Source organism: Vicia villosa, linkage group LG4 (genome assembly GCF_029867415.1).
Source record: "Vicia villosa cultivar HV-30 ecotype Madison, WI linkage group LG4, Vvil1.0, whole genome shotgun sequence".
In the NCBI taxonomy this organism is placed as follows: Eukaryota; Viridiplantae; Streptophyta; class Magnoliopsida; order Fabales; family Fabaceae; genus Vicia; species Vicia villosa.
This window is the reverse complement of record NC_081183.1, coordinates 171,557,438-171,567,291: the sequence shown is the minus strand read 5'-3', so window position 1 is coordinate 171,567,291 and position 9,854 is coordinate 171,557,438. Positions and strand designations below refer to the sequence as shown.

General features: G+C 33.4%; 2 protein-coding genes across 2 annotated transcripts; one reads left to right on the top strand and one right to left on the bottom strand.

Annotated features, from left to right (window-relative positions):
* Positions 1–1,408: 1,408 nt before the first annotated feature.
* On the top strand, positions 1,409–2,774 carry LOC131600294 (nudix hydrolase 17, mitochondrial-like). Its single transcript, XM_058872477.1, has 5 exons — positions 1,409–1,687; positions 1,811–1,916; positions 2,012–2,095; positions 2,182–2,310; positions 2,452–2,774. The coding sequence occupies exons 1-5, from the start codon at positions 1,599–1,601 to the stop codon at positions 2,554–2,556; spliced, it is 513 nt and encodes a 170-aa protein (XP_058728460.1). The 5' UTR covers positions 1,409–1,598; the 3' UTR covers positions 2,557–2,774.
* Positions 2,775–6,940: 4,166 nt separating this feature from the next.
* LOC131595926 (uncharacterized) lies at positions 6,941–9,335 on the bottom strand. Its single transcript, XM_058868457.1, has one exon. The coding sequence runs from the start codon at positions 9,220–9,222 to the stop codon at positions 7,276–7,278; it is 1,947 nt and encodes a 648-aa protein (XP_058724440.1). The 5' UTR covers positions 9,223–9,335; the 3' UTR covers positions 6,941–7,275.
* Positions 9,336–9,854: the final 519 nt, after the last annotated feature.

The window sequence follows — 9,854 nt, the reverse complement described above, 5'->3', positions numbered from 1 at the left end:
CGAAAGCTTGAAGCATTTTTCTAAGAGACGCAGTGCGGGCACCGGATGGAATAGACAAAATATAACCAACAAAATATAACCAAAAAACCCACCAGAAGGGCATACCTCAGGAGGAAGAAGGATGTTGATCAGGCTAAAGAATGCATCTTAAATTTTATTAGGAATAGAGAATAAGGACTAGGGAGATGTTTTTTAAATCGAGTTATTTAATATGTTTCTCTTATCATTAGGGGTGGGAATAGACCAGGCCGACTAAAAGGGATCTACGGCCTAGCCTACACAGGCTTAGGTCAGGCCAAACTCTTTTTTTAAGTAGAAAAGACTTAGGCTTTTTTACAAGCCTATTTAGTTAAAAAGGCTAGGCCACAAGCCTAAAAAAAACCTTTTAAGCCTATTTAAAAAATAAGTATAAATTTATTATTATTATTATTATTATTATATTTTATTTGTACTTTGAAATAAAATACAAAAATAAATCTTAGTTATCTTGAAGAACTTATGAAGATAAGGTGAAAAAAGTTTATGAGCAATGTCATTAGTTGTTTTTCATAATTTCTCTTAAAAAAATAGTATCGCAAAACTTATATTAATAGGTAAACTTGAATAAGTAAATGCAAATAAGAATTTAGTCTCATTGATATTTTAATTTGTTAGTCGATTTAAACATTAGCTGAATTATTTATTTAAAAATGTTCAAATAAAATAGGCGAAACAGATCTTCAAAAATGTCAGACTCAGACCTAAAAATAAGTCTATGATAGATCACAGGTCAGACTTAAACTTTCTAATTTTTAACAAATCAGACTCAAGCTTGACAAAGCTTAAATCAATCTAATCTATTCCCACCCTACTTATCATGTATCTTGTACTACTTATACAGATTTTAAAATATACATAAAAAAAACAAAGAGAAGCGTGTTTAACATCAAGTATTTGATATCAAATTACGTTTTATCTTTTCTCTAATATGTTGTAATGTATGAAATCATAATTGAATATTTTAATAACAACCAAAATAGTCTTGCACACAAAGCAAGAAAAAAAATAATAATTAATAAACAAAACTGGTATGCTTTGTGTATACAATTACGATGTCTATGTTAAAAACTAGTGTCAACTTATTTTTTCTCATTTTAATACTTGAGCTTCCACGAAAAAAAGAAGAATATATGTAACTTTCTCTAAAAATTAAAATAGAAAATCCCATGTCAAAAATAGTAACTCATCAAATTATTAACTATACGTGCACACAACGTCACGTACGGAAAGTTCATTCCTTCTACAAAGTCAATTGGTTAATTAATCCAAACTCAATAATGATCTAATATAATATATTGAATGAGTATTATCCAAAAGTAAAATTCAATATTTGTCACCTAATTGACTAAGCAAACAATCTTAAATAACAGAAGCAATAAAAAGTAGACTCATACAACAAAACACACGCCCCTTTTGCAACGGTTTCAACTTTCTCTTAATTTACCTCTCCTATATATTTATATATGTAGCTTTCTTTGTCCATACACTTTATCAATCTACAATTTGTTCTTTTGGTTCTCATTATTCTTATATATAGATCAAAGATCCTTTGAGTTTTCATGAGTAGTGAAAAAATGGTTTGCATGGTTTCTCGTTCTGGAAGGGAGATGCAAAGATACAATAGTAACGGTGGTCGCCAAGTTGTAGGGTTAGTCACTTCATTACTGAAAATCTCTTCGATTCAATTCTTGAGTTTGTGTTTTTTTCTATAAAGTTTTCATTTTAATTTCTTGATAATTGCTTTGGCTAACATTTATTAGTATTTGTGTAGGTGCATACCTTACAGATATAAACAAAACATTGATGGAAGTATGAGCAATGAGTTGGAGGTACTTCTAGTTAGCTCACAAAAGGGTCATACATTCATGTTTCCAAAGGTAGTGCTTCATTTTGCAAATAAATAATATATAGATATAAGCATATACTTACTAACATTAATATATATCCTTTTATTTAATTTGTTTGTTTTTAGGGTGGATGGGAAGTTGATGAATCTTTAGAAGAAGCAGCTTGTAGGGAATCTCTTGAAGAAGCAGGAGTTAAAGGAATTGTTGAAGTAAATAACTGGATATATCATTTTTTTTCAAGTTTTAATATGAAATTTTAAACAAGACTGAAAATAGTTTGTTTTTGTTAATGCAGCAAGAATTGGGTGAATGGAGTTTTATTAGTAAAAGATATGGTATATACTGTGAAGGTCACATGTTTCCTTTACTAGTGAAGGAACAGCTTGACATTTGGGCTGAGAAAAATCTACGTACAAGATTATGGGTAAGGGTTTTAGAGTTACTATTATGGAAACTGTGATATATGTTCAAAATTAATAAACTCATTTAGAGTTAACATATTTTGTTTAGATTTAAGCTGCATTTGCAAATAGTAATTGTTAAGTTTTTAATCACTTTTGTGCAGATGGATGTTGTTGAAGCAAGAGATGTTTGTCAGCATTGGTGGATGAAGGAAGCTTTGGATATACTGGTTCATAGGCTAAATCTACACCAAAATAAGGACACTTAGCTAGAATTATTTTGGAAAATGTTTTGCATTTTTGTAGTATAAATATTGAAAAATTAAGAGCTGTTATTTAAAGTTGGGGAAACTATTTATCATGTTACATGAGAGGGACTATATTTCATTATTTACCCCATAAGTTAAAAGTAAGAGTTGTCCAAGTTGTATTGTATTTATCATATAAAAATAATTGTATTTTAACTGTTGCAACATAAAGACAAGAAAATTTTGATCATAAACTTCTTAAGGTTGGAGCATTTTAGGTCTCCAAAATTCATAAGAATTGGATATTTATTTTTCAAGTCACTTTAGAGAACTTCTCTTTGACTGACCTAGATTAGATGAGGTTGTCTTCACTTCTCTCTCTCTCTCTCTCTCTCTCTCTCTCTCTCTCTCTCTCATCTCTCTCTCTCTCTCTCTCTCTCTCTCTCACTCTCTCTCTCTCCTCTCCCCTCTCTCTCCTCTCTCTCTCTCTCTCTTCTCTCTCTCTCCTCTCTCTCTACTCTCTCTCTCTCTCTCTCTCTCTCTCCTCTCTCTCTCTCTCTCTCTCTCTCCTCTCTCTCTCTCTCTCTCTCTCTCTCTCTGATGTGAGAGATCATGTTTGAGCAATTTCATCAGTATTGCTTCACTCTTCATGGATTTTTTATTTTGTTACTTTGATTTCTAAGGTTGATTATCCCTCACAAATGGGGGATCTTAGACATATCTCTCTTAGGTTGAGCACCTTAATAAGCTCCCTAGCTAAAGTTGTGGTAGGCAGGCTCTCTAGTGTTATGGAAAAGTTTTAACTCTCTCAACTAGTCAACCTTTCTTAAAGGCGGACTTTTAGTTGACGGGATGGTTGCGTTGAATTAATTGGTGGATCTAGCTATGAAGAGTAAATAACCTTGTCTCATCTTTAAAGTGGATTTTGAAAAAAACTTATGACTTGTTGATTTGGTCCTTCCTAGATTATATGATTAGCTAGATTTGGCTTTAATGACAAGTGGAGATGTTGGATTTGTGCTTGTGGTTTTTTCTGATAACCTTGTGGTCTTGGTTAATGGTGTCCAATTCCAACAAATTAGTATCCAGAGGGGGCTGAAGCAAGGTGATCCCCTGACCCCTTTTTCTCTTACTCTTGGTGGTTGAAGGTCTCAGTGGGTTATTCTTGGCAATGGAATTGCAGGTGTTCTCATGGTTAAGAGTGGGAGCCTCAGAGTTAGTGGTCTCCTATCTTCAATATGTTCATGACACGATTATTCTGGAAGATGCTTCCATTGATAGCCTTTGATCCATCAAAGTTATGTTAGGTGAGAATATGAAGTAAGAAAACAATTTATGGGGTGAATAGACTTTTAAAACGAAACTCAATCGATTTTTTAAAAATGACTTATCGAAGGTTTTTCAGAGTTTGCATACATAATATTTAGAGTGAAAACATGAGAATTATACTTGTATAGAAATTTTTTCGTGTAAGCACTTAATCATTTCACAAATATCAAAGAAGTTCTAATGATGATGCACAAGGTATTCAATTGATTCATTTGTATACTTCACGAGTTGTGTTTATACAACGATTCAATTTTGCAAATTCTACTCAGCGAGTTTCTCACATTTTAATCACCACTAAAGCCCGATTAGGTATCGATTCCAACAAAACCTAATTTTAAGCAATAAATCGCTATCAATTGAATAAACGATAAACTACTCTAAGAATTGAAAACATAAGCATGCAATATCATACGAAATTTAAATGTTGGAGAGAGAGAGAGAGAGAGAGAGAGAGAAGACACCAGGATTTATAGTGCTTCAGCTTTCGTCCTCTCTTTTCCTATATGCACTCTTCAATGGTTTCCCATTGGAACCTGCATAGCTCATTTTTCTTTTGACAAATATTGCAAGAGTTTATACAATCAATAGTCCGCAATAATGTTGAAGAAAATAAATCTTCTATCTGGATCTTGACTTGTATACAGCGTAATGCCAAACACTTCTGCATAATCTTTACTCGATTAACACTTCAAAATCTTCCAATATCACCAATCTACTCCAAGCCTTCGTGTGTAGCAATCACCCCTTGATCCTACTAATTTCTTGACCGATGAATTTTTGAAAGATTTGAGAAGAACTTCGCCTTATCTGTAGCCTTCCACACAGTCACTACCAAGACAATATGGAGAGAAAAACCTCCTTCTTATCACTAGAATTTATCAGCACCAATGACAACTCCTCAATCTTGCAAGAACCTGGAAATATTTACACATTATTTCAGAACAACTAGTTTCAAGACAATGTCTCCCTCAATCAATAACAAATCTCTCATTATCAAGATTTGAAATGTAACCAAAGGTTGAAAAAAAAGAAATATGAATGCAAGGGTTTTGAACTTTTCAAAAGTGAGAGGAAAAGTTATCTCACAGAAAATTATAAAATGATTATGAGATTCACTACATGAAACATGTTGACAAAAATGTTTTATATGTGATTGAGATTAAGCACAAAAATGAGTAGTAAAAATTGGTTAGATTCGAATTAAGAATAATACATGATTTGAGTCAAATTAGCAAGTGAAATGGAATAAAAATAAATAAGTTTTTAACCCATTTCACGCTTGATTTGAATCAAGAACAAAGTCTAATTCGAAATAAAGACCTCGTGATTCAAATCAAGTGCAAATCTTGATTCGAATCAACTGCAACAGACCCTAATGAAAAAAGTTGAAAAAAAGGTCTAATTCGAATCATGTGTAAAGTCTTATTCGAATCAAATCAAGCAGCAGTGACCAGAATGATATTGATTCGAATCAATTGTTAAATTTTATTTCTTAATTGCAACATTGGTCCACCTATTTTGTTTTTTATTTTTATTTTGGTTTCCTCATTTTTAAAACCATAATTTTGATTCCCTTTTTGAGTTTTCGGGTGAAAAAGAGACAAAAATATGGACTAATTTTGTAGAAAAAAACAAAATAGGGGGATTGCACAGAAAACTTAAAAGGGAGACTAAAATAGTAGTTTTTACAATAGAGGGATCATAATTAAGAAAAAGATAAAATAGGGGAACTAAAATTACAATTAAGCCAACTTTTATTCGAATCAACGTGTTAGAAAATCCCTGGTTTTCCTTAGTCCAATTTGATTTGAAAGAAAAAAAATTGTACTGTCATAAATTTCAAATTTCCGGTACATATCGGAAATTTTATATTGATGGTAGTGCAATTTATTTATTTTTGCAAAAAATATCAGAAATTCGAAAAATCCGATAATCTTTTCAAAATTTCCGGTAAAAACTCATGAAAATTTCTAAAAATCCAGTATTTTTTGAAATTTCCTGTAAAAACGCATATTTTTTTGAAAATTTGTGCTTTAAGCAAGGATATAATGATAAAAGCATACCTTTGAAGGGGTGACATGTATAATTTGATGGGTGCCATGTATAAATCTCCTCTCGTTGGTTTTGAGAAACACATTTTCATAAGTCATCTCCTATTATATAGTAACGGGGTGTGGTGTGATTGTTCACATAGTATAATGTAAAATAATTTTACACTGTTAGTGAAATTATAAGCGTTAATTTTTGTACAAATTTGACTTTTTTTCTTTAAATCATATATAAAATATTTCTTTTTAAAGGTTATGATACATTAACCGTGTAAAATATTTTACATTAAAAGCACTACCTTTAAGCTTCAAATCAAAATACCCTCTTATCCCTATTTTGAGTCAAGATCATCTCCTTTTCTCAATAAAAGAAATGGAGAGTTCCATTACTAATGTTTACTTTATATAAAAGTTAAATTATACAAATATATGTCACAAATTTCAACAATAAATACATTTATACACCAAAAATCTTAATAATAAAACTTTTATATAAGATAAACATTAATAATGGAACTCTCCATTTCTTTTAAGAAATGAAGAGAATCTATACTCCGGTATTTTATAACTTCTCAATCGTTCACTACAAAACTGCCATATAATATTACGGTCCAGTATCCATTGCAGTCATTGTTGGGTGTGGTCACAGCAAATATATATATATATATATATATATATATATATATATATATATATATATATATATATATATATATATATATATATATATATATATATATATATATATATATATATATATATATATATATATATATATGAACCATTAGTTTTTCTATTTAATACATATGACTATTGATTTATTATGTTTATAAAATAATTTGAAAAAAAATCTTGGAGGAGAGAGACAGAGGTATTTCCTCCGGCTTTATTTATATATAAAAGTTATTTTTTAGGTTCATTGAATAATAAATGTATCTTATCTTCTGTAGACTAAATACATTCATTATTCAATTAATTTAAAAAGAGAGTTTTTGTTTATAAATTAGGTCGGAATAGTAAGTGACTCCAAACAATTTTTATTATTAATTTTTTTTAAAGGCCAAAAGAAGAATCTATATTAAACAGAGCATGAAATGCCAAAGTACAAATAAAACTGCTAACAAATAGCATATTATACACTAATTTCTAGCTGCATACAGCCCCACTCCTACTGTTGCAAAAACTAACATACACCAAAATGGCAAGATCAGTACCAGTGCAAGTAAATTAAATCAAAGCAAACTTCATTATCCAGATTACAAACACCACAACTAATTTATTTCAACTCATTATTTATGATGTAAAATTTCAACTTATTATATTCATAGTATCAGTAATCAAACACTAGGCATCATCACATACGTCAATTGTCACACGTAATCCACAGCGGTTCTTGAAACTCCCCTTTCAGCTTTTCCCAATCACCATCCTCCACATCACCACCACTACCCAACAACAACAACTCCCCATGATACCACGTCGGCGTTCCATTCTCATACGCATTACACGTCAGCCTCCTCAACCCACTCCCATCCAACTTCACCACAAACAAATCCCCATACGGCTGAAACTGATTCGGCAACCCCACCGGCTCCGTCGACACACCACCCAAGTTCCCCGTAAACAACAACCACTCACCGTCGCCACTAAAACAAACATGATTCAACCTCTCCCTCATTCCATACACACTTCCCCCAATCTCAACTCTCCTCAAACCACTCCCATCAACATTCACCACATAAATCCCAAACACCTCACTGTTCCCAGCATCATGCCTATTAGAAGAAAATGCAATCAAATCACCTTTCGGTGACCAACTCGGCATCGTATCAATCCATTCCCCTTCCGTTAACCTCCTCAACCCTCCGTTAACCTCTCCGTTAACCGCATCAACTATATACAAATTCTTATACCCTGACCTTCCAGAACGAAACACTACAAACTTCCCATCCGGTGAACATGACGGAAACGCATTATTTCCAGAATCGTATTTTGTAAGAATTGTTAACGTAAACGGAATCTCTTCACGATCGTCAGTGAGATGAACCGGGTCGAACTCGACACGTGCGATTTGAACCGTTTTTGTAACCGACTCGAAAATTGGACCGATTGATGTGTATATAACGTTCTTCTCCGTTGGACTCCATGCGTTACCAAAGCATATTCTTCCTTTTAATAAACTCCAACGTTTTGAGCCGTTGGATCTTATAATCTTAACGCCACCATTTGTGGCGGCGAGATCGGAATTGAATGCGATGAAATCACCATCCGGTGAGAAGCTTGGAAACGCACCGTTTAATCTTACCAATTTTATGTTATCAACCAGAGATATCACAGGGTCGAGGTGAGGGTATGTTGATTCGCCCTGAGTACTCTGAGTTGACTCGCCTCTGAATCGGTGGTAACCGAGGTAGCGAGAATCAGGAGAGACGAATGGATTATAGTGATGAAAATTAGGGTTTATTGTTTCTGTTATTTTCTGAAATGTTTCTGTCTCGAGATCAAAAATCTCGATGTGACGGTAATCGCTTTCTTCCCGGCGAGTTGCGACGGCGATACGGTTACCGTTTTGCAATGCGGCGGGAGTGAAACAGTGTACACCAGACGGCGTGATGCGAATTGGTGACGGTTGAGATCCGGTTAAATTCGAGTCCTGGAGATCAATCCGAAAGATGCTCCACCAACCGTCATCGGCGATTCTGTGGAAGAATATAGTGGAATCTCCTAACCACGTTGGCCAGCCACCGTGTTCGCTTACAACTACACGATTCTCAGGGACGGACTCCTCGAACACGATGATGTCCGTTTGGAGTTCACGAAAATCGCCATCCCAGCGACGAGAACCGTATGATGCAACAGCGACTAGGTTTCCGGTGAGAGAAACGGCAGGACTGTAATCAACAACACCTTGAGGTGTAAGCCTCGTGAGAGTGCCGGTGCCGTCGATGGCAGTGGAGTAAACTGCAGACCAGCTTTTGAAAAGCGCGTTTGGTTGATCGTGCGTTGAGGAGAAGTAGATTTTACCGTTTTTGATTGTTGGGCGGTCCTGGAAGGGCGTGTTAGGAATAGAAGGGAGGAGTTCGGGTTTATTTCCGGGTCGGGATAGGTAAAAACGGGGCGAACCGGTTCGCTCTGAGATGAATACAATGGTTTCTTTGTTGTCAGTGAATTGGGCGTTGAAGTTAATTGAGATACCATCGGTGAGGATGTGATCGTTGGAATGGTTTTTGAGGTCTGTGTAGAAAACATCGAAACCGTATTGGGTTCTTCCAACGGTGTTGAAAACGATGGTTCCTGGTGGTGGGTTCATTGTAGTGATTGTGTTGGAGTGAGAGTGAAAGATGGTGTTTAGTGAAATGGACAAGGATTTGGTGATTAGTGATGATGAGAATGTGGTGGAGCTTAAGGGTTTAAAAAGGAGGGAAATGATTCTGTATTGTTTAATGTTCACATTATCATATGCTATTTTGATTTTGATTAATGTCATATAGTACTTTGGGTCAAAGCAAATCTCAAAATTCATATTTTAGTCTAATGCTTAATGAGACCCATCTACTCTACATGCATCTACGTGGAAAATTACACTCTAATCTTAGTGTGAATGTAAGGTGAAAGAGAATCATTTTCTTAAAAAGGAAACTAGGCAAGTAATAATTTATGCATGTGCGAAACTGAATTTCATTTTGCTTATTTTAGTTCTAAAAGAAATAGTATGCTTTACACATATTGACAAACATTATTTATAAGATAAAGTTAACTTGTATTTTTATGGCACATTTTAAAAAATTTAAATATAAAAATTTGTATTGAAAAATGTGATAAACATATTAATTATTAACTTTTAATGAAAATAATGTATGATTTTTAAGAATTTTTTTTTACATTTAGTTCTTAACATGTATTCTAAGAGATTATTAACTTTTAATGAAAATAATGTACAAA